Genomic DNA, 25,008 nt, shown 5'->3' with positions numbered 1-25,008 from the left:
ACAGATTACAATTCTCTCTAACACTCTGTCTATCAATTGTGAATAGATTTTGATTAAGATATATCATATTGCAATTATTATGTCTACCCCTACAAAGGTATTCATTAATAACTGGCTCTTTGGCTCTAACATCATCGAATATCATTAGTTTCTTTAAATCTTTGGGTAGTTTATCAGGAGATGGTAAATCTTTTATATATTTAACAAACTCGACAGACGTTTAACTTATATCTTTATATTGATCACCAGTCCAATGATGTATAGCTTATCAAAATATAAATTGGCCAGAATTAGCTTTTTTAATAAGAATATCTTACCACATTCACTGGGACCAGATATTATACATCTAAAGTTCTCTGGGAGTGTGGCTTCAGTAATTATATTATCATCATTTAGCCATGATTGTAGATCTTCATTTATATTAACGGAGATATTGTTACTAAGACATTCTCTGTTGTTAGGTTTACCCCTTTGATGTTTTTCATCAGATAGATATATGAAATTATCATTAACATTATCATTATGTTTAACATTATTAGCAAATATACTTCGTAGATCATTATCATTATCATTAACATTATCATTAACACTATCATTATCTTTATCATTATCATTATCATTAACATTATCATTTACATTATCATTATCTTTAACATTATCATTAAAATTATCATTATTAGCAAAGCTACTTCATAGATCTTTACTACAGCCTAAACAAAAACAGTCATTATATATTCCCGGATATTTACATTGATTAACTAGAATATTCAAAGCATTGTTAATTTTAAATCCTCTATCAATAAGATAGATCATATATAAACAATAAGCCCAATAATAAGATTCATCACATTGTTGTATTCTTTCATTAGAGCCTAGATCAACATATTCTTCTAAAAATAATGGTGAGTTCTCAACACCAAAACTATCAAAGTAATACACAGGACCACCTTCTCTTCTTATAACTAAAACCCAATGTGTACCATCAGTTGGATGTAGATTTACAATAATGTTGAAGTTTTTGTCATTAATATTATCTGGATTCTCATCTCTAATTACAATTTCAATTGGTGTTAGACTTATATCTTTACATATATCTTGTATTCTGATATCACTCATTGCATTATTATCAATATTAAATTTTTTATAGAATTCCTCAAAAGTTAGATGAGCATTTTTTATATATAAATTTTATATATAAAAATGGATAAAGGAGGTATACTTTTTATTTTTATTATCGTAATTGCAATTTGTTTTATATTTTATAATTCGATACCGAGTAAATATACAAATCTTGAAGAAAGCTTTGGTGGATTTATGAATAGAAGTTTAGTTAGATTTGAATATGAAAAGTCACCATTACATACTATTGTTTATGGTGGAACTGGCACAAGCAAAACATATTTTTTTAGACAAGATTTAAAGTTATACTTGGACCAAGATCAAGACCAACAACAAGCTAAAAATATATAATCATTGTATGTACAGATGATAGAGATTGGATAGATCCTGAGACTGGCGACTTTTATATTGAATTTAATAAATGTGATATAAATATGATCACATCAAAAAATAAGTCTAAATTCAAAGATAGCGCATTTGTTCTTGATGATATGGCCGATAAGTTAAATAAGAATTTAGCTTATTATTTCACAGAAGGAAGACATTATAAAATTCAATTGATTGTAATGTGTCATAAACCAGCTCAAATAATTAATACAGCAAGAATGAGTAGTGATACTATTTATTTAACAAATTGTATTGGAGCTGATCTATTTAAAACTTTTAATGAAATATTTAAATGTGAACATAACTTCAATAAAATATTTAGTGAATTAGATAGTAACTATTATAATTGTACAGACGGAATGTCAGTTGAACTTCATTATGGTATGATTAAATATAACAGGAAAGAGAATACTTTTATTAATATTGATAAGAATAGAACTATGATATAAGACTCAAGAGTTGGTTTCATTGATTTAAAAGCTCTTAGTTTAAAAGATGATTTAGAAAGAGAAGATATAAATAAACTTATAGCATATATGAAACCACTCCTGATAAATGCTACAGATAGAAATACTATTAATCATGATAATTATCAATTCTACTTTAATAAATTTCTTAATTTAAATAATATTAAAATATAAAATGATGTTCTAACTAAAGAAAAGATTATGGGAAAGGGTATAAAAAGTTCATCAACTTTTGGTGGAATTATAAGCTCTGGATTATTTATATTTGGTTATACTTACCCTAATTTGATATCAAAAAATGCTGGAACTGTAGCAATGGGAGCAAGCACAATGTTGAGTAGAGTAAGTACATTGGTTAACTATGGATATGGAGAAGAATTACATGAAGAATATATAGATGAAGAGAATGGGACTTTAAATAAAAAAGGATGAGCGTACTTAGATAATCTATACGAAAACAATGAAGAATTTAGAGATGGGGTTATAAATTTTGTTAGAGATGAAACAGAATTAGAACTTGACACGATTTTAGATAAAATATATAAAACCAATATGCTCAATATTACAGGAAAGAAATATTTAGCTGAATATATCATGTGTTAAGGTAATACTAGAGATTTAATTGAAATTTTGGCTAAATTCCCCTCTTTATAAATGGTTATAAAATGTTTAGAGTGCAGTTATAAATGTGGACTCCCTTTTAATTTAACTTTGCATTGTTCAATATGTCATGAAGATAAAGTTGGTAGATGTATGTGCGGCGATAAAACACTAAGTGGATTTTGTGTTAAAACTAATTGTTCTTTTAAAATGAATCTGAATATTGTCCTAGTGTTGATCCTGATCTTAATCCTAATCCTAATCCAAACGGTTACACCGATCCAAGCTCTAGCCTTAACCCAGGCGGTTACACCGATCCAAACCCTAACCCTAATCCTAATTCTAATCAAAATCCTTATCCTAAACCTAATCCTAATCCGTATCCTAATCCCAAAGTTATAACTAGATGTTGTAATAGATGTAATTATGTAAAACCATTAACAGATTTTGATAAAATTAAGTATACATGTAAAAATTGTACTTCTACTAAAGTTATTTATCTATATTGCTCTTCTATTGTGAGACATGATGGAATGAATGCTCATGTAAAAAGACAACATCCAGATGTGGATATACCTAAAGGAATTACTAGAAATCTGCGAAGCAGTTGGGGAACCAAGACCGAAGGTCCTTACACTGATCTGACCCCCAATCCACGGAGTGGTTACACCAATCCTATTATCACTATTATTACACAAAATAAAGAAATTTGTTCATGTAAATATTATAATTTTGTCTCATTTTTTATTGAAAATGGGATAAATATAGAAAAAGTAAAAGAAAATATAAATTTATTGAAGAGTATAGGTAATTTAAAATAAAAAAAAATTCATTAAAAAGTTTAGATAATTTTAAAATTTATCTAAAAAAGAGGGAAATCACTTTTTAAGCGCGATAAATAGTGATTTTGTACTGGAGCATTACTCCAAAAGGGGCGATTTCGCTCTTAAAGAGTGATTTGCTCTTAAAAGAGGGATTTCGCTCTTATTTTGAAATTTGCTTTATTTTTTTAATAAAATTTTTAATTTTGCTATTACTTTGGGTTTTAGCTTAAATATGACTTGGCCAAGTAGTAAATAAAAACAAGGATCTTAATATTGTATAAGTATTAGCAAAATTCAAAGTTTATAAAAGTGTTAAGCTGGTTTTTTAATCAAGTTATCCACGAAGTGGTTACACCAATTTTCGCAAGTTGGTTTTACGTGCTTTTTTTACACGGTCTCACTAGTTTTATACTAGTATCTGGGGACGTCCACTGGAATCAGTGGGGATAGAACCCAAACTATCCGTCTGATAACAGATAATAACCAGCTTAACTCGACACTAGTGATTTGCACTAAGTGAGACAAGAAATGATAGATTTTGAGTGAATATAAAGGTAATATGTAGTAGTGGATAAAACAAGCTTATATATAGTAGTGAATAAAATGGGGGTATAAACAAGTAGTAGGTGTATAGAGTAGTGGGTGGAAGGGGCTCGACCAAGTGCATGAAAATTTTTTGAGGTGTTTTTACATAGTAAAAATAGCTCAAAAAATTGAAATGCGCTTGGAGAGCACCTTTTACTCACTTCTAGCGAATTTAATTTATAGTTCACACGAAAAACATGGTAACGGTAAGAACTAGACAAAAAGAACGAAAACGGCAGATTTAATTATACGTTTATATTTTTGAAAACAAATAACCTCAAATAAAAAAAACGTTGGTTATCATCTGAAATCTTTATATAGTTTAAAATTTTTTCATGGTTTCATTTCAAAGTGAGACTCAGTATCAAGTAGACAAAAAGAACAAAAACAGCAGATTAAATGACACGTTTATATTTTTTGAAAACAAATAATCTCAAATAATAAAAATCATTGGATATCAACTGAAACCTTTTTATAGGTGAAAATTCATTCATGGTACCAATTCAAAGTGAGACTCGGAAACAAGTAGACAAAATGAACAAAAAAGGCAGATTGAAATAATACGTTTATTTTTTTGAAAACCATTAACTTCAAATAATAAAAATAATCAAAAATCAAGTGAAATCCTTATATAGGTTAAAATTATTTCATACACAAATATGAGGCCATTCAGAGCAGTCATAATCCCGAAAATGTTGTAAGTGTACAAAAACAAACGACAAATACAGACAAAAAACAAACGTTTACTTAACTTTTGCCAGAAAACCATGTCGAAGCTGTTAAAACCTTAATGCTTTCCGGGAAAATGTAAGATATGATCAACAGCGCCCTCTTTGAATACCAATAATGAAGTATATGAACGCTGAGACTAATGAGACTAGGTAACAGTTGGACAAAAAAGAAGAAACTCTAAAAAAAATAATCTTATTTTTCGAAAGCAACTAATTTCAAAGTCATAAAAACTTTAGCTATCAACTGAATTCTTTAATTAAATTCATTTATTACTCTGTGGAAACCATTGAAGACTGTAACCAAATAGACCATGTCGTTAATACAAACAAATACAAACAAAGTTCAAAAATAAAGATCTTTTTTATGATACCCGGTGCCGAAGCCGTGAAAACAATAAGTAATGCAATAACAATTAGATTTGTTCAATTGGTTTTTTCTTGCAACTCCTGTAATATATGATATATGACCTGTAATTTATGAGACTAGGTAACAAGTAGTCAAGAAAACAGCAAAATTCAAAGTTACAAAATGGGTCAATATTTTTCAGAAACAATTGATTTCACAGTCATAAAAAAAACTTTAGCAGTCAACTGAAATCAGAAAATAGGTTCAATTGTTTCCTGATATGAAGCCGGAGCAATCTGCAAGTATTGAGAACTTTTCAGAGGATTACAAAAAGAACGATAAATAGAGACAAGGAGCCGTCAAAACCATTAATCTGTTCACTGAAAACAATTAATATTTGCAATTTTGCCTTCCCTTTAAGTGAAAAAATGAGCCTCTGACCCGTAAAAACATTGAAAAGACAAAAAAACACCTCAATGATTGAAATTGTCCCAAAAACTCAAAAAAAAATGTCAAATATCTTAGAATTAAAGACAAATAAAATTACTTCTAATGTAAAACCGCAATAAATTTTGAAATTCAGTCTATTAGAAAGACAATGCGATCTCTCTCTGCTGACCTTAAGCTCCAAAATGACTGAAGGAACAAAAGCAAAATGCAACGCTCAATAATCAAACGTTTATATTGGAAACCATAATTTACAAGTCAAAATGACAATAAGCTTTCGACTAAAAATCGGGATAGGTTTCCATGAGACTCCCTAGGAAACCAACTGGACTTGTAATTAGTAATTAGCTTTGACTTCAACTTTTTGTTTTGAAGTTATCATAAAAAGCAGGAAATGCGAAATTATTTTAAAAAAATGCAGCGACTTATAGGAATCCGAGTTATATTTAGACTCTAAAAATCAACGAAAAGACCAAAATTAGCCTTGCTAATTCTGTTTGTCCATTAGGAATAAGTGATTTTTCCGAATATTATAGATTTGGTCCCTAAAAAAATATCAAAACTATATTATGCATTTGGGATAAATACATTGGATAATTCTGGTTAAAGTATCAAAAAACTTTCAAATTTTTAATTCAAGAACACTCTAACAGGATGGGCAAGTACAACAAGCCTTTTTCGAGTTAAAGAAGATTGTGTAAGTGGTTTTTGTTAATCCGGCAACTTTACAAAGTGAACTAAAGCAGCATATTTCATTCTATTTTTGATGAAAAAATTGAGTGTTTGAAAGTTTAGTAAAAATTTTGGCAAAACACACCTTTCAACGAGACCCTTTGGCACAATTCTCAAAAAATATCTATATGAACAAAAACGGTGAAAATCAGTCAAATGTTCACAAAATATGAACCTCGATGACGCCGTGGAAAAAAAATAATTAAAAAAGTCCTTTTAATTTTATATTCTACGCGGGATGGGTTTTCTAATGGTACCACTCATAACCCTCTACGATGAATATATCAATAGTCTAAATTGGTTCAACAAAAAACCATTTGAGTATATAATTTCTCCCCACTAAAGTGCGTTGGAACAAAAGTCGCTATGAAAAAATATCCAAAATGAGAACCATTGTTTTTCAAGTAAATTTTTTTTGTTTCAGATATGAATCGGTAAATTGTCCACAAATATTTTTATTTCAAAATAAAGCACCCAGATTCAGATCGCTAATTTTTTGGTTGTCTGGTCACATCAAACAATCTAATCATCAACTTCTGGATAAAATAATTCATTCATATCAAATCAATGATGTTATTCTCACTTTGATAACTTTTTGTTCTGATAACTTGTTTATTCTCTGCTGAATGAAATTGCCAGTGGACCCTGTGCGAAAATTTAATAACAATTTTTAACAAAAGACTGCGTTTAGTTTTCTAACTCGAACACTTTTTCAATAGAACATTGTTTAACTCCATCAAACTTGGCATTTTTTAAGACTGTTAAACTATTTTTTGTCAATTTTCTCAACATTTTAAGTTATTATGACCTCCAACTTCTTTTATTCGTAAACCTGAACTATTATTTCCAGTTTCATTTTAATCACTAAAACACGGTGTTATGAAAAGCTATTGATAGGTACCTATTACTGTGATGGGTGACTTTTAACCCTAAACTTATGAGTTGTAATTTAACAGTTTTAAAAAATTGTTAATACGCACATTTAAGTAATGTTTGGCTGGTTATTAATAGCTATTTCTTGGTGTAACAAAATTTTCAAATTTTCTTTTTCCACCATGAATTTAAAGTTATCTAATTTGGTTTTATTTAAACTAACATGGCTTATTGACCTGTTCTGGCTTTTGGCTTGTAAAGGGCAATTAAGTACGTGAACTGAAAAAAAGAGTCAGCGAACTTTATTAAATTGGTATAAACATTGCTAGTTTTTCTGCTTTATTGATAACTTTCTGAAAAAAAAAATAATTTGCCGAGCTAAAAAACGAATGACTTTCTATTCCAATGTATAGCTTTTATTAGAAGTTCGTAGATGAAAAATTAAGAACGAGAGTTAGTAACTAATTCACAAAAATGTAATCACGTAATATAGCCAGCGATTTGTCTTTCAAGTAAAACCAAATTAATATTGAATTGAAAATTATATCAATTTTGGAGCACTGTCAACAATGAACTTCTTTTTAAAACGACCAATTAGTTCACCCTTCATATGATTCACAAAGTTAAAAAGTTAATTTTTAACTCGAATAATGTAAATTTTACTTAATTTATTGATCGATACAGCCGATACGAAGAAAATGATCGCTTGTAATTGGTCATAGCTTTTGTTTTTTTTCTCAAATTGATCGAAAATTGAACTTAATATTTTCTCATTTTAACAAGTTCTTGATTAAAGAAAGGTCAACATTACTATCTTCAAGCGTAACTATTTAGAAGCCAATTTGAGTCAAGCGAACTTGCTGGACCTCCTTATAAAAAAGTTTAAAAATGAACTTAGCTAATCTTTTAGTAGTTTTGTTTGCGATTACAATTAGCATTTCAAACTTGGTTTTTGGGGATGAAGAACTGAGTTATGGGCGGGTGATGCTACCCGATTTAAACCCGCCCGAAGATATTGAAATCTTTTGTACAGCTGAAAAATTGCGAGAGGACAAAACTTACTATATAAGGACATTTGACGTCATCAACTTGTATAATGCTCATCATTTCATGATCTACGCGTGTGAAGAGTTGCACATATACGGGGAGGAATGGTGGGACTGTAGTTTGACCCAGGCGGAGGGGGAGGGGCCAGTGAATGTGACAACAGAGTGGTGTAAAGAGGGCAAAGGGGAGATGGCTTTGTACGTCGAGACCGGAGAACAGCCCAGTTTCCAGTTGCCGGATGATGTTTCATTCCCGGTACGTTTAAAACCCTGTTTTTTAGAAACTCGGCAAATTACAACCAGGTGAGTTTATAAATTTAAAATGTTCGGGATCTTTGCCGTTTACGACATACAACACCCAAACCCAACTTAGCGGGCTGCATATTGTTTGGGGATGTGTGTCTAACTTGGTGGTCAATAACGGAAGATTTTTAACCACCCCATTTTCCTCTAGAGTTTTTGGTTCTAATCAAAAGTCAAAGAACTTCGCTGTCGATTACCCACTCGTATTTTTGTTGACAGGTTGGTGCCGGAACCGTGTTCAAGTATCTGGTTCTGCAAGTACACTATAAAGCAGGTCAAAGGGACGTCTTCAATGACCCAACAGTCAAAGACAATTCTGGCATCATGTATGGATACCAGACAACCCCTACCCCCCTACTCGGGGGTACCTTGATGATGGTCAGAGATGGGTACATCCTTCCTAACAATAAATCTCCCTATGGAAGAGACACCGCCGATGCCGTATGCAAACCTGGCGTCGTTCCTGAAGGCCAGGAAATCGCAATTTTTGGGTTCCGGACCCACGCGCATCACAACGCGATTCTGGGAACCGGCTTCGTTATCCACGACGTGAACACTATTGACAGCAACCCTCTCGAGGACGGAATCCGGCGAGGACTCGGACAACCGTCCAGACGTCGCCTGACCAGACGTAGAACGTCGAGGAATCCGCGATTCTCGAAACGAATGCCGAACGAAGCCGAAGATAAAGAGTGGAGCATGATCAGCCGAATAAAAGAGATCGAATACAACGATATATTTCACGAAACCGAGGAAGATATTGTAGTTACGTACCGAGACACGATAGCTGCCCGATGCACGTACGACAACCCGACAGCCGAGAACATAACGATGGGTACGAGCAAAGGCGAAGAGATGTGTATATACTATGTTATGTACTATATAGTACCCTCCGATAATGACGACAAAGATGAGAGAAGGGTACGAGATAAATGTATACCCGGGTCAACTAAAGTCTACTGGGAAGAAATGTCGTGGTACATTGGTCCTGTGCCCGAGTGGGTAACAATTCTTTCCATAAATGCTGAAATCTGATGAATATTTAGTACATTTGTCATAAAATGGCGTCAGAGACTAAAATTTAATTTCACGTGTTATTAATAAATTGGGTGACTTCATGTACAAACTCCTGCTTGCTGTTAATAGTTTATAAAATTGAGTATTTTAAAAAAGTTTAACGGTATTAACGACCTAAAATGGCACAGAAAGTTGAGCTTAGAGGACTGGAATCTGCTTTCTTAGAACCAGAACCGCGGATTTGAGTGCTAGCATTCTACCAAAACAAAATCTAAATTAGCTAAATTAACTATTTTGTCACTTTTCATTTTCTACAGCTGTTTTTTACGTCTCGAAGAGGAGAACTGATATTCTACAGATTTTTACGTCTCGAAGAGGTGTATTGAGATTCTACAGGTTCTTAAGCTGAAGCAAGTTGTTTCATCATTTTGGCTATCAACTTTGGTTCATCAACTTTGGCTTCCTTAATATCAAACATTGACTTCTGTTTAAGAACGTTGGCACCTGTCTTTGCACATTGGACTTTAGCGGTAGCTTAGTTTCTAATGTATAGTAATTGGGAACTGCTGTAATATTCAGGGTCAAAAAGTCATTTTCAAAAGTTTTCTTCCCATAACGGTTGTTCCTCCTTATCCCAGCTACACTCCATCTACCTAACCCCCACCTCCAATCCCGTCCCTGCCCCTTCCCCTTCATATCTACCCCCGCCCCCCAAGATATCCCCAAAACCACCAAAAATTACCCCGAACCCAGCCAACCCCTTGCCAATTAACCAAACCTTCTTATGTACCCCCACGTACCAACACCACTAAACTAAAAATTGCGTCCACCTTTTATTCGGCATTAGCTTTGGCATTTTTGTTATTTCTTTTGTCTTTGATCGTTCTGATTCAAATAAGATTAGTTTATAATTTATAATATTAAAGGACTTTTCGCTTCCGGTATTCAACAGCTATGCTTTTCTTACTTTAAGCATGTGTGTCCATTAATTGAATTTTGACGTCAAAATGTCTTGGAACGTTGACTTCTGTTTTCGAATTTTGTAATTTAACACTACCTCAGCTTCTGATTTTTTGTAATTAGGAACTGATGTTAAAATTGAAAGGCCAAAACTATTTTGAATTTTTTTTCTCCTGTACTCCACCTAACTGCCCCACCCCCCCCCCCCCGCCAGGCCAACACCAAACCCCCAGGACCCATTAACTCCCACCAGTCAACTCCACCTAAATTAAGAGCTGTGTCTGCATTTTCTACAACACTTTTTTCTACAACAGTTATATTAGGCAATTAACGTTTTGATATTTTAGGTTTTTGTACGGTTAGTCTAGAGATTATAATCGACAACTCTTCGACTCGTTTCCGGCAATCTAGCAATTTTTTTGTATTTTTGTCATTTGAATAAAATTGTTTATTAAAATTGAGATTATATACGAAACGCTGTTTATGTGAATACCCCAAAAAACACACTCACATAAATAGTTTCTCAAGAAAAAGTATACGAGCAGCAGCAATGATCATAATAGATAGGATGTTTAATTTGCTGCTTCAAAACTAATGTTGTCTAAGCTTGGTCAAAAAGGTCAGAGCAGCAAATGATTTAGGTGGTTACTTAAATGCTAAAAATCCTTTGAAATTTGAGAGCTTATCGACAAACATCGACATCGTATGTAAGATTTAGTTTTACTCCGATATTGTCCTGTGTATGTCAATGTGCCAAATACTTAACTCAAATGATCTTAAAGTAATTATTAAAATTTTTAAGTTCAAGAAGTTATAATTTGCTGTCAGCTCACAAATAATTTTCACGATAGTTATGAAATGTATCACTAAAATTAAATGAATGGAATTTGATTAACTCGACTGTATTTGCTATAATTACTTTTTGTTTCGATCTTTTTGATACGAAAAATTGTCAGGCTCTAGAAAGTGTTTTCCGGTACCTTGATGAAAATCTACGACTCTTTGCAACTAGATAGGAAACAAATTCTTAAATGCACCTCCTTGATATCAATCACAGCGAAAAATTGATTTCCGAATGTTACCAGTTATTAAATGATTTAATCTTCAAACACGTGAGTTGTTTTGAGCTATTGAAACCGTAAAGAGAGCATTTTGTAAGATCCTCGCACACATCTTAATAATTTGGAAATTCAAATGACGCGCTGATTTATCTCTGGTATCTTTTATTTTGCTTGTCCCAATTTATTTTTTTTCAGTTTAAAAAATGACTTTTAAAGCTGGAAATTTTGTGGGGAAAGTTACAGTCGCACTTTCGGGAGGACCGTTTTGTTAACTTTGCTCAAAAGGTTGGGAAAAGGTCTATAAGGTTCTCTTGTGTTTGACTTCTTTCGGTTTTTTAATTCCTCTCAAAAATAAACGAGCACCTCAAATATGGAAAAAAAATTCAACACGTGTTTCTATTAAAAAAAGGCTCAGATAATTGTTCCTGTTTTTGCCCTGGTACGATTGCAAATCAGTGATCCGCTAAAGTTTTTTAGGGTCAATTAATAGCCCTTTTTCCGATGCCGCTCAGTCACATTTGACCTGATTTTTCAGTGCTGTACTTAAATTTCATCCTATACTGAATTGATCATGGATCAGTAATATAAGTTTTTCGACTGTGCGAAAAAAAATTTTGGAAATAAGATTGTAACAAGGTATTCGCAATAGTTGGTAAACGTTATTTCTGGTTTCATTATTTAGCTTTTTTTTAAAAAAAAAAAGAACTATTGAGGCTAGTCTGTAAAACCAAATCCGCATTCAGCTGTTTCAATTATCTGGTTATTGAAATAGCAATTTATTTTTAAAAGAGTTTTAAATTAACAGTGAACAAAAAGATGTTTGGTGGTTTTCACTTAATTTGTTATATCAAACAAGAAAATGAATGAACTCAAAGGTACAAGACAAAAATGAGTATCTTTCGCTATAGTTATTTTTATGTTTTTTCGCGGATTTTTTTCACGGGATCTTGAAAGTACTTTGCGGAAAATCTACAACCAGTTGAAACTAGTTAGAAAGCAAATTTTCAATTGCACTTTTTTGATATCAAACTCAATTTTTGCTCTTTTTAGAAACTGTCTTTTGAAGCAATAAATCTTGCTGGAAAAATTTCTCATACCCTCGGAACAATTGTGATGCTCTCTCTTCTTTTTTTATTAATCTTTGAGGTTTTTTTGTTGCTTACTAATTTTCCAGGTCTTTTTTCTAAGTCTCGAATCAAGTGAACAAGCACTTCAATTAAGAAAATAATTTCAACACAATTTCCTTTTAAAAAATGCTCGAATAATTGTTTCCATTTTGCCCTTCTACAGTTGCAAACTTTAATACTTAATCCGTTTAAGGTCTTTAGGTTTCATAAATAGCCAATTTTATACCGATTCTCAGAAAGAATGAACTGAGCTTTCTTTGCTTCACTTTAATTCCATTCCACGCGGAATCAGTCAGCAATTGCACTTCTGGAATTTTATTAGAATGCTATTGTTCATAACTATTTGTTTTATTTTTACTTTCTGTTTGTCATAGTACAAAAATTAATTAATTTTTTATTTTTGGTTTTTTTTGTGCTTCTTTTTTAGAACGTTGGAAGATTGCGCTATTTAGAGGTCCCGTAATTGTTTTCACAATGTTCTTAGAAATATTATGTCATTGCCAAATTGTGCAAAATGTTTCCTGGTTCGGCGAAGGTCGAAGTCATCGTTAGGACTTTTAATCGTTATATAGTGTCTGTATGCTTAATGGCTGAATTGCTCAAATGACGTATCTCATCGTCTGGTTCAATTTTATGCCTTCTTGTTGTTATTTGTTCTGCATAAAATAGAACAAATGACAACAAGTTGGCAAAAATTTCAACCAGATTCCTTTTAACGACTGCAAATATTTTTTCATCGTTAAGTCGCCCTTGGTGTGGATAGTGATAAGCTGGAAAATTAGTACGAAGTTTTTCCTTTCTGCAACATCGCTGCCGTTACTAATTTCTTACTGAGAGAGACATCATTTTATTCTATGTACTATTCATTCAAGGTAAACTGATTATTTTTGCACCAAAATTTTATAAATCGCCTTATAAATTCCTTACAAATTATGTAGAGTTTAATCTAATTTCACAAAATGAATTTATTGTGCAAAAAACCAAGAAAATTGTTTGTAAACTGCATTATGTCAAAATTTGTCTGTTAAGTAATTTAAAAATGTTTCATTGCAATTCCATTTGTAATGTTCCTCGAGTAATATTTACATTGAAGTTGATTTTTATGCGCAACTAACACACTACACGCCTTTTCTTATAGTTTAGTAGCATCTTGTGATCTGAGCAGGTTTTCAAACAAGGGTGCATTTTATGGTAATATTTAATATTTTAGTATTCTAGGTTGCGACGTCTTCCTAAAATATGCAAAAAACTCCAAACCGTTTATTTCTTGGTTTGTCACTTTTATGCTTAAAAACGACAGTAATCATCTGCTAATTACCTTATAGCGCTAATAAAGATTATTTTGTGGGAAAAAAATATTTTGATTTTCATGCAAATATATGTTCGAGTTCTATATGGACGATGAAGATTTTGTTAGAGAATTGTCTAAGAAGTATTTCAAAAAACTTACTTGGCAGGAATTTTGCTTCTGCTTTTCAATTTTCCTCTATAGAATTTGCAAATTTTACAAATTTTTGGACGTATTGACGCGCAGTTTATTTTCGGCATTGATGAATCATAACGGTTTTGATTCAACCGAATGGCTACCAAACAACAGGAAAATATCTGGCTTATTTTGCAGCTAGTTTTAAATTTTTTTTTGGGGGGGGGGCATCCGCTCTTGGGTATGGGAAGGGGTGATATAGTGAGAGGGCAAACATTCCTGAAATGGTCATTAACACCTGGAGAGTACTGAATCTTCAACAGCAAATTTTGCTGATTCGTAGTCTTAGAGACTATTCGGGTCTTTCCCATTATAGCCCCCCCCCCCCTGAGGTCAGATAACCTATAGCCCTCCCCCCCCCCCTCCCACCCCAAATGGTAATTATACCATAATGGGGGTTATAATTTCGTGGGGGGGGGGGGGCTATAATGGGGAAGACCCAACTATTCAGCCTCTAAGAGAGCTACACAACAAATTAGTGGTCTCAGGATTTACCAGTTTATTTAGTTTTGTTTGATGAAAAGTCTAATTGCTCGATCGATCAAAAGAAAATTCCAGAACTGAACAATCCAGTTAAAATTTTGCATAAAAAGGCAACTAAAACAATTACTTCAAACTTTGGTCGAGAACAATTAATTATTCCGAACCCCTCTCTGCCAGTGCGACTTTCAAAAGTTTTTGAAACCTCCTTTTTAAAAGTTTTTGAAACCTCCGTTAACCTCCTTTTAAGCAGGTTAACGTCTTGAGTTCCAGATTTTCGCGGACGTACCGGGGATCTAAATTTCTTCAGACGTATCTTTAATTAAATACTCCATCGATTACTCTTCAGAAAAAAAAAACGAAATTCTGTCTTAATTGCCAGGATTGCTAGTTTTAGTTATAACGTAATTAACTTATCTCAGCGTTGTTAAACGTTAGTATATAACATAAATGTTTACGACTCTAAGTCCTTTGTGTTTTGTTAAACGTGCATCTTTGTTTATTACTGAAAATAATCAAAACCAGTCTTGTTACATGTTAAGCACTCATACAACCTATTTTGAATTCGGAAAATATAAGAATTTAATTGAAAAATGGGAATATCGTACTCTCAAATATCATCTGAGGAAATGCGAGTGTATATTCGTGACACTGGCTTCTCGGTGCCAAAAATCCAGGGATCATTTCCAGTTTTGCATACCCCCCAACAGTCGAAAACTGGCTGTTATCTTGCAAGCTTCTTGCAAGACTGTAACATCATCATACTAGAGTGTTGCATTATAGCCATCTTTCTTGCAAGTATCTTGCAAGATAACCGTAATGGGCAAAAATATATCCGTCCGATCGAGTTCACTCTAAATAAAAGTTCAGGTAAAATTACCTGAAAAAAACACCTGAATTTCCTTGAATCGTTCAGGCAAATTGTTCCCACCTGAACTACACCTGAATTCCACCTGATCTTCCGATTCACAGTTCAGGTAAATTGACCTGAACTTTTTAAGGTGTTTGACTAAGTCCTCAGACCCCAGATGAGATAATATTTAAAAAATAAGTTTTCTTTCGATCCCGTTCCGTGACGGTTTAGATTCGAAAAAGATAGCAATTATTGTTGTCATAAGATTGTGTGCTTGTTTTCTTTGCACTGATGATAATAATTTCAACGCAAAATCAACTGTAAGTTAGCAAATTACAAAAAAGTGGATATTAAAAGTTTTAATAAGGTCTCTTTTTCTGAGTTAGGTTAATGTTATGTAAAGTTTAATTTGCAATATTTCATGAAATGTTGTTTACAGCCAATTGTATCAAGAACTTCTCTGTACAAAATAAAGAAAACCAAAAATGAGGCTAGGAAAATTGGCCGACAGGGCGTTTAGCCGACAAGGAAAAAATGAGAAATATAGCCGACAGTTCTATCTTTATTGGTCAAAGAAGTCTCATTGGTCCATAAATCAGTAGTTCGGTGGACCATTATCTTTGGTGTTCATTCAAGTGGCGCTCAACCCGGCCTCTCCCATTTTTTGGTTGTCGGCTAAACACCCTGTCGGCCACCACCAAAAATACAGATAAACTAAAAAAAATGAATTATTAATAAAATTATAATCAATGAAATAGTTAAGTAAAGACGCCTAGAAATAACGCGGAAAACAAATTGGTGCCGAGAAACATCTCAATTTATCTAAAATTATTTTAGGTAATTATTCATTCTAGCGTTACTTTAGTTCTTGCGATCGAACATAACGACTGTTAGTGTATAATATGATTTTTGGAGAAAGAACTGAATGACTATTTTTTTTTTACTTTTTGAAATCACATTCTGGTTTTAAAAGCAGCTTAATCTACCACTTGAAAGAGTGTTTCTCATCATTAGCATAGCCATCATATCAATATAGTAAGTATAACCAATTAGAGCGTGCATAAAATTATCTACAAATTCATTTACGAAGCGTGAAAAAGCAAAAAAAAAACGAACTAAAAAAGTTTTAAAAAAATGCGAGCCCCATTTTGTCGAGAAAAAAATTGAAAAAATCTGTTGAGCAATGGATTCAAGGGCTTTCTGATGATACAAAATTTATATCTCTTCGCAAAAATATTGGTTTTTCGACATTGACTTAACCGAAAAAGTATGGCTCTCTGTTAAGGCAGTTAAAACATCTTTTGGGTCCTTAGGTTGGGACTACAGCTGGAAATATCCCAATCTAGATGCTAAAAACCCGTTTTGATGCTCTGGACAGGGGATTCAAAGGCTACCTGGACCGATCTGACTTTCTGGCAATACCTGAGCTGGTCTTGAACCCTGTTGGTGACAGAATTATAGATTTGTTCTTTCAGCAATCACCGGAAGATAGTCACAGAATGGGGGAGCAGCTTACCTTCAGGTAGGAAAAGGTAGCCATTCAGAGAACTATTTCTTTTTCTGGGAAAGAAACGGTTGCCAATCCAATTGTTATAGGTTAGAAGGTGCGAGAGAACAATTTTATATAAATTGTGCATAAAATAATCTTGATATAGCTCACTTGTTCAACAGTTGTTGACCAGAAGCTCACTATTTCAACGTATGATTGGTGAGAATGGATTCTAAAATATGCCCGCCTGTTCGAGAGAGTAGAACTAGTTGGCGTAATGCTTGGCACACTAGGCTTGCAAATATTAGATGCTGGTTCGAATCTCGTATTTTTCCAGTTTCTCGAGGGGAGGATTTTCCCCGAAAATAACGGGGAAAAGAGTGTAAAGAGTAAAAATTAAAAAATTACCCCCTATTTCTCCGCTTAATTAGCGGTGAATGAGTGTAATTATAAGAGTGTAACTTTAAATAATAAGAGCGTAATTTTAAATAATAACTACACTTTCAATTTTCTTTTACACTCTTCGCATTACACCTTTAAATTATTATTACACTCTTAAAATTACACCTTTAAATTATTTTTACACTCTTCCATTGTCAATTTTAAAATTACACTCTTACACTGTTTTCCCGGATAAATAAGAGTGGAAAACGGATTACACCCTAATCCCCGCTAATTAGGGGTGAAACCTCCCCCCGGGTTCACAGTCGTTGCGCCTGCTTAGACCCCATAACATTATATACCGACCAATATACACATTCAGTATTTTTTACGCAATTTCTATGAAAAGTGTGTGAATATCGAGTGAACATTGCAGGAGTTTCCTGCGTGCGATAGTGATCTTCCGCCCTGTGAAGGACAAAGGCTGTGGGAACAACTTGCCCGCCTCCTTGGAGGAGTCCACCCCGAACAGCAGAAGGAATAAACTGGCCTTCGCTTTCAGGATGTACGATCTCAATGGTGATGGCGCTATCTCTAAGGTAACTCCCGTGTCTGTGGACAAAGAAATTTGTTAAGTAGACAACGCGCCGATAACAGCTGAAATGAAATTTGAACTGAAACATCTTTGATAATTTTGTGCTAGTTGGCTCCACGCAGGCCAAAACTAACATTATTGTTTTTGCTAGAAAATGTAGATTTAACTCTCCAAATACCATTTTATCCATTTTTCGGCTCTTTTCTGTTATTGCCCCCCACGTCCATTTGCACCCCCACTTATAGCATGTTATAGCATATTGGTTGCATTTCATACACTTATATATACAATTATATGCAAACGGCATTTTTAATTTAATTATGCCGCGAAGTTTTGAAATTAAGACATGTACGGTAATTAAACTTTGCTTATAATGTAATCACACAAAGAATAATCCGTGTTTTTAATATTTTTGCGCTTTTCTTTGACAGGAATAGCTTTATGGCACTAATTTTTTTGACAACCGGAAACAAAAATTCATCCATTCGCCTACCGGTACCGGCAATTTATTATGACTGAAATAAGGGATCTCTAAGGACCAAAAAGTACATATTTGGGGGGTGCAAATAGACTGGCTATATAAGGCTGGGGCAATAACAGAAAAGAGCCCATTTTTCAATTTTCATTATGATATTTTTTCATTTTTTAACTCTTAGAGCTGATAAGATGCCCAATAAAACTGTTAGCTAATTTGCACGATTTTCTCGGTCAAAACCCTAAGATTTTTCATGTAAAACACGCGATAAATCAAGTGAAAAAGACTCAAATTTTTGCTTGTTTCCGCAAAAAAAATTACAGTTTTACTTTCACACATAGTTTTGAACTGATTAACAACACGTCACTTTTAGTTAGGAGCAGGTCGTCGATGACACTTGAGAAATCCTTAAAAACGATTAGAGCGTGTTACCCAAATAATGTTTGACGTTTTTGGAACCAAATAGAGCTATTTTTAATCTATCTTGACCAATTGAAGAGTTCTGTTATCCTGTTCTTGATTAAAAACCCATTCAGCAAAAACAACACATTTTCTGAAATCAAAAACAATAGATTGACAAAATTTAACATGCCTTATTTGAAAAATTAGGTGGCAGTCAAGCAAGCCGATAGGCAAGCAAGCCGAATTTTGAAAATGAGGTCAAGTAAGCCGACAAATTTTCGGATACCCGTATTTTAAGTTGCCCCTGGCGGGCCGTTGGGCACGCTTCGCGTGCATCGAGGCTTCGCCGCGATAACCGGCTCGCTATTTCCGGATTACATCCAACAGCGGATGAGAGGCATGGCCATGGACAGCGGTCTGCTAGGCCCGTACCTACTGTCTAAAAATTGACGCATTTTTGTTTCTTTGGTGCATTGGAATACATTATGCACTATAATACTACGCGCAGTATTGATTGTAACGGCTTTCAATGCATTATTTCTGATAGATTACATAACTTTCGGCTTGCTTTTCTGTCGACTTGCTTGCCTATCGGCTTACTTTGCATTCGCCGAAAAATTATGATTTTAGTCCAGAACTCTGCCAAAAATTACTATATCTTAGAACAATCAAGACCATTGAACGGGCTAAACAGGGTGATATGAGATGGAATACGATTGAAAAATAGATAAACCTCCTCATCACACCCCTCCCCCATCCCATCACCACCATCCGTGCCATTGATGATCCCAAATTTAATTGTTAATGCGCAATAAGATAGGTATAAAAAAGTAGAACGAGCAAAAAATGAGCACGATTTTTATGACCCCTTTTTTTCCAGATCTAGAAACAGAATAAATCCAAAAATATAGTAGATAACTGCAATGAACATGGGCAATGAAAAATAAAAAATAATTGTAAAGATGATCAAAAACAAAGTAACTTTAATTGGAAAACCCCTCTTTTGACAATTCAGAACAAAATAACACTGTAGCGTGTCCAAGGTGGGTTGCAAAAATTAATTTGTGTGGTTCTGTGGGTTGTTTTCCCAGAGAGTATATGCAAATGTATAATTCTGTGGCATGTTCACACCTGTACTGACTTACCAGGAAGAGATCCTAGCTGTGTTGATGATGATGGTCGGAAATGAGGTCCCAGACGAACAACTCCAATGCATTGCCCAGCGGGCTATTCTAGAGGTTAGAAGTTTATAATAGGTGACCTCTGCAACTTATCTTATTAAGGGTTACATGACAATTTACCCAATTCCATCTTACCCAACCTGCCATTTACCCAATGACATTTCGCCCAATGCCATTTTACCCAACCCGCCATTTTTCCCGATGCCTTTTAACCCAATGTCAGCTTACCCTATGCTCGTTGATCTTTTTGTTCAATTATACGATGTTTTGTTCAATTATCTTTTCGTTCAAATATCCGATGTTTCGTTGTGATAGCTTCATACCAAGTCCCACGGTCCATTTAATTATATAGCCATATATAATCTCCTATTCCGTTGTGATAGTTTGAAATCAAGTTGTTTTATTAATTCTAACAATAGGGTAAACTAAAGTTAGCAGTGGGTAAAATGGCAGGTTGGGTATAATGACGTTGGTTTAGTTGTCCTGATACCCTTATTAAGTATTTGGTACATTGAGATAATAGTTCAATTCAGTTAATCGTTCTATTAGAAACGCACACTGCTTGAAGTGAGTTTCTGTCCCGGGTCGAGGTCTGGCGGTGAATTTTCGTAAGAAATCCGGTGAAAAAAAATCACCGCTCATTTCTTTCATCTTTTTGCAGTGAATGCGGTGAATCGCGGTGAATTATTTATTTTCACCGCGTTTTCGGTATTCTTACAAAAAACGAAATTTACGTAAACGGGTTCGAACCTCTCACCTCCTGCTTGTCTTCAACTTCTTATTCCACTGCGTCATCTGTCACGTACATCAATGACATTTCTTGCGAATTTAAATCAGAATCAATAAACGCTAGAAAACAAATGCGTAAGATATATGGTAAAATTTTTGTAAGATATGCGGTGAAATGCGGTGAATTACTTTTTTTACCGCATTCACCTCATTACTTACAATAATTTGCCACAAATTGGATGCGGTGAATTTTTTTAAAAAACGAGGTGGTGAAATGCGGTGAAATATTTTTTTCAACGCATTCACTGCAATCACCGCCTTTCTTACAAAAAATTACCGCATTCACCGCATTTCTTACAAAGTTTACCCAAAAACCTCGGCCCTGGTTACCCCGACGAGAGTAATGATGAAACGTGGGGTTTGACCACATCATGAAAAATAGCGAAAAACTTCAGGCTGACCAAGTGATCAAAGAATTCAAAATCCTACAAAAATCATGCAAAGTAGTATGTAGGTCTTCCATTTTTCCTGCAGCATCCTAGCAAGAATTGAATTCTTTTAGCAAGAATCTTGCAATTTTTTCCATTTTCCTTGCATATTTTTTGTGCATGAATGAAAAGGCCAGTCGCGCTGAAATTGTCAGTGATAAACAGAAATAACTGATAATCAGTCAGAGTTTTGTCCCAAACTACGATAAAAAAGTTTTTTTTTAAAAAAATGCTTAGTATGATTTTCATTCCTCCTATTTAGAGACAGTGATTAATTTCTTCTACAAATGCTACTGTTTCTACTAATAGATTTTTTAGTTTTACTTTAATAACTCCTCAAGCAGAGTTTTAGCTGGCATAAATTATTGATCGTTTTTTATTATTTCTTATTCATATGTTTTATGTCCAACAGCTTTTTAGAGCTGCAAAGCGAAAATTTAGTCCACCGTATTGGTATCATTAATAATTTTTGCTCAGGGTTCTTTACTATTTTGCCCAATTCATAGAATGGACACAGTTTTTTTGGTCAAAAGCGAATTGTTTGTGCCGCACACGAATATAAGCCATTGCATTATTTGCGAGCAATCGATCATTTTTTCCCATAAAAGTGATCCCAGATTTAAATCAACACCTCAAAATTTTAGAAACGCCTCAGAATTTTAGAAATCAACCTTAGAAAAGGGTTGCGAAAAGAATAAAAACAACGCGCTTACAACGCGCTTACAAATACAACGCGCTAGTTTTTCTTCGCTTATTGTAGCACGATGCAAAAGTTTTCATTGCAAGGGTATTTTTGGTATGTTAACAAAAGGGGACACAAAGATTTAGTCACCCAACAGCTTTAAAAAGCGACAATCTTTATTCAAAACACTGGCCAAGCTGCAATTTATAAAATGTTTTAAGATATGTAAAATAATAAAATATGTAAATTAATTTTAGAAATGAGGTGGTGAAATGCGGTGAAATATTTTTTTCAACGCATTCACTGCAATCACCGCCTTTCTTACAAAAAATTACCGCATTCACCGCATTTCTTACAAAAGTTTACCCAAAAACCTCGGCCCTGGTTACCCCGACGAGAGTAATGATGAAACGTGGGGTTTGACCACATCATGAAAAATAGCGAAAAACTTCAGGCTGACCAAGCGATCAAAAAATTCAAAATCCTACAAAAATCATGCAAAGTAGTATGTAGGTCTTCCATTTTTCCTGCAGCATCCTAGCAAGAATTGAATTCTTTTAGCAAGAATCTTGCAATTTTTTCCATTTTCCTTGCATATTTTTTGTGCATGAATGAAAATGCCAGTCGCGCTGAAATTGTCAGTGATAATCAAGAAATAACTGATAATCAGTCAGAGTTTTGGCCCAAACTACGATAAAAAAGTTTTTTTAAAAAATGTTTAGTATCATTTTCCTTCCTCCTATTTAGATCCAGTGATTAATTTCTTCTACAAATGCTACTGTTTCTACTAATAGATTTTTTAGTTTTACTTTAATAACTCCTCAAGCAGAGTTTTAGCTGGCGTAAATTATTGATCGTTTTTTATTATTTCTTATTCATATGTTTTATGTCCAACAGCTTTTTAGAGCTGCAAAGCGGAAATTTAGTCCACCGTATTGGTATCTTTAATAATTTTTGCTCAGGGTTCTTTACTATTTTGCCCAATTCATAGAATGGACACAGTTTTTTTGGTCAAAAGCGAATTGTTTGTGCCGCACACGAATATAAGCCATTGCATTATTTGCGAGCAATCGATCATTTTTTCCCATAAAAGTGATCTCAGATTTAAATCAACACCTCAAAATTTTAGAAACGCCTCAGAATTTTAGAAATCAACCTTAGAAAAGGGTTACGAAAAGAATAAAAACAACGCGCTTACAACGCGCTTACAAATACAACGCGCTAGTTTTTCTTCGCTTATTGTAGCACGATGCAAAAGTTTTCATTGCAAGGGTATTTTTGGTATGTTAACAAAAGGGGACACAAAGATTTAGTCACCCAACAGCTTTAAAAAGCGACAATCTTTATTCAAAACACTGGCCAAGCTGCATTTTTTAAAATGTTTTAAGATATGTAAAATAATTAAGTTTTCTAACTTAAAAAATTTTGCTCGAATTAGTAGAATGTCTATAAGGAACTACTGATAGTTTAAAAATCATCACAATCTGTCGATCTTTACAAAAAAAATAAGCATAATTTTTTTAAGAAAAAGAAACGATTTGGTAGCCAATAAATGTCTTTCACTTATTGAAATTTTTTTTGGGTTACCATTAAATTCGATTTTCATCATGGAAGTTTTTTCTGTATTTTCTAGAGGCCTTTATTGTTCAGATTCAAATTTGAAATACGAATGCAAAAACGTTTGAATTTTTAAATTTCGTTTAACGGCGACAAAGATGTTTGCTTTTATACAGCTTTTAGAAATATCTTCCATACGACAGAATTACGTAAAATTAACCTAAAGGTTGAAATTTTTCAAACTAATCCAGTTTAGTCAGAGAGGGGTAACCACTGTGTCGTTATTTGGAACAACATTTTCCAGTTTTTCCCGTACAACATGCATGATCTGTTTTCATATTGCACTTCAAATAGTAGTGCAATGTTGTCAACTCTAAGTTATTGCAATGAATGCTTCTCTCAAATTACTGAGTTTTGTAGGTAAAATGGTTGCTCACAACACGCCAAAAAATTTTGGAGGCCAAGCAGGCAACGGTTTCTAAGAAAGAAAAAATAAGAGCAAGTAATATCCCGCTGCAATCGCATTCATTTCAGTTTTACGATACTTCAAAGGTATTGAAGAGTAACTGTGATGCAGTAAATCTATTGATTTATATTTTGCCCTGTTTAGGTGGATGAAAACGCAGATGGAGAATTGAGTTTTGAGGAATATGTGAAGATTATGGAGAGAGTGGACGTTGAGCAAAAACTCAGCATCAAATTTCTGGATTGAAAAACAAACAAACAAAAAAGAGGCAACTTTTGAAACTGTTTCTGGGAACTACAGCAACGTAAATCACGACCATCTGTATATGATACTCTTACTCCTATAAATTGGTGTGCATAAAATGTATCGGTATTCTCACTTCTTATTATTACCATTATTATTTATTTTGCTGCATTAATTTGTTCATCCCGAGCCCCGAAAGCAAAAATTTTGTTCAGGGAGATGAAATTGATTCTCAAAACTGTTATATACATATTGGATTAAATATTTGGCTCAATTGCAAAATTTAAGCTCTAAGAAATAATAACCACTGATGTCAGTTTTTATTCTCAAATTACACTATAGTAGAGGATAGATGGCTAATATGATTTTTTATATTTACCTCCGAAACCCGGGTCAAGGTTTTGTCGAAAAAAAATTATGTATTAATTGCGGTAAGCGCTGAAATACATATTCACCGTGTACCAGGAGAGGCACGTGCTAAAAACTGTAACTTTGAACACCAAGTCATAATGTTGATTATATAGATGTAATTCAATGGTTAGGAAATGGATGACTTTTTCACGGTAGCAAAAGAAGATTTGTGAAGCAAATCTCAAGAAAGTTTTAACTGTTGAAAAGAAACAACAGTGGGCGAAGGGTAGCCCAGGCATATCGTGCCAAAGTAACTATAACTCAAGGGTCTTTTTTGAAACACCACCAACACTGGCGTCAGTGAAGCAAGCTGATTAGTTTGCTTCTCTGACGCCCGGCCGCAGCACCACCAACACTACACATTAAAAAAAACTGTGCGGTGTTTGGTTAGGGGGGGGTCACTAGAAAAAAAACTGTGCGGCGTTTCGCCTTCAGTTAATTTTGAATGTGTAGTGTTGGTGGTGCTGC

General features: G+C 33.8%; 2 protein-coding genes across 2 annotated transcripts; both read left to right on the top strand.

Moving 5' to 3' along the window:
• The first annotated feature begins 7,798 nt into the window (after nt 1-7,798).
• LOC142343889 (putative peptidylglycine alpha-hydroxylating monooxygenase 1) lies at nt 7,799-9,638 on the top strand. Its single transcript, XM_075395266.1, has 2 exons — nt 7,799-8,413; nt 8,680-9,638. Exons 1-2 carry the CDS (start codon nt 8,000-8,002, stop codon nt 9,493-9,495), a joined length of 1,230 nt encoding a protein of 409 aa, XP_075251381.1. The 5' UTR covers nt 7,799-7,999; the 3' UTR covers nt 9,496-9,638.
• Nucleotides 9,639-16,423: 6,785 nt separating this feature from the next.
• Nucleotides 16,424-24,320, top strand: LOC142343888 (calcineurin B homologous protein 1-like). The gene is made up of 5 exons (XM_075395265.1): nt 16,424-16,476; nt 16,755-16,963; nt 17,748-17,910; nt 19,932-20,021; nt 24,031-24,320. The coding sequence occupies exons 2-5, from the start codon at nt 16,788-16,790 to the stop codon at nt 24,130-24,132; spliced, it is 531 nt and encodes a 176-aa protein (XP_075251380.1). The 5' UTR covers nt 16,424-16,476; nt 16,755-16,787; the 3' UTR covers nt 24,133-24,320.
• The last annotated feature ends 688 nt before the right edge of the window (nt 24,321-25,008 follow it).

This window comes from Convolutriloba macropyga, chromosome 8 (genome assembly GCF_964194025.1).
Source record: "Convolutriloba macropyga chromosome 8, txConMacr16.3, whole genome shotgun sequence".
NCBI lineage: Eukaryota > Metazoa > Xenacoelomorpha > Acoela > Convolutidae > Convolutriloba > Convolutriloba macropyga.
The sequence above is the reverse complement of the archived record's forward strand: the minus strand, read 5'-3'. Positions and strand labels throughout refer to the sequence as shown.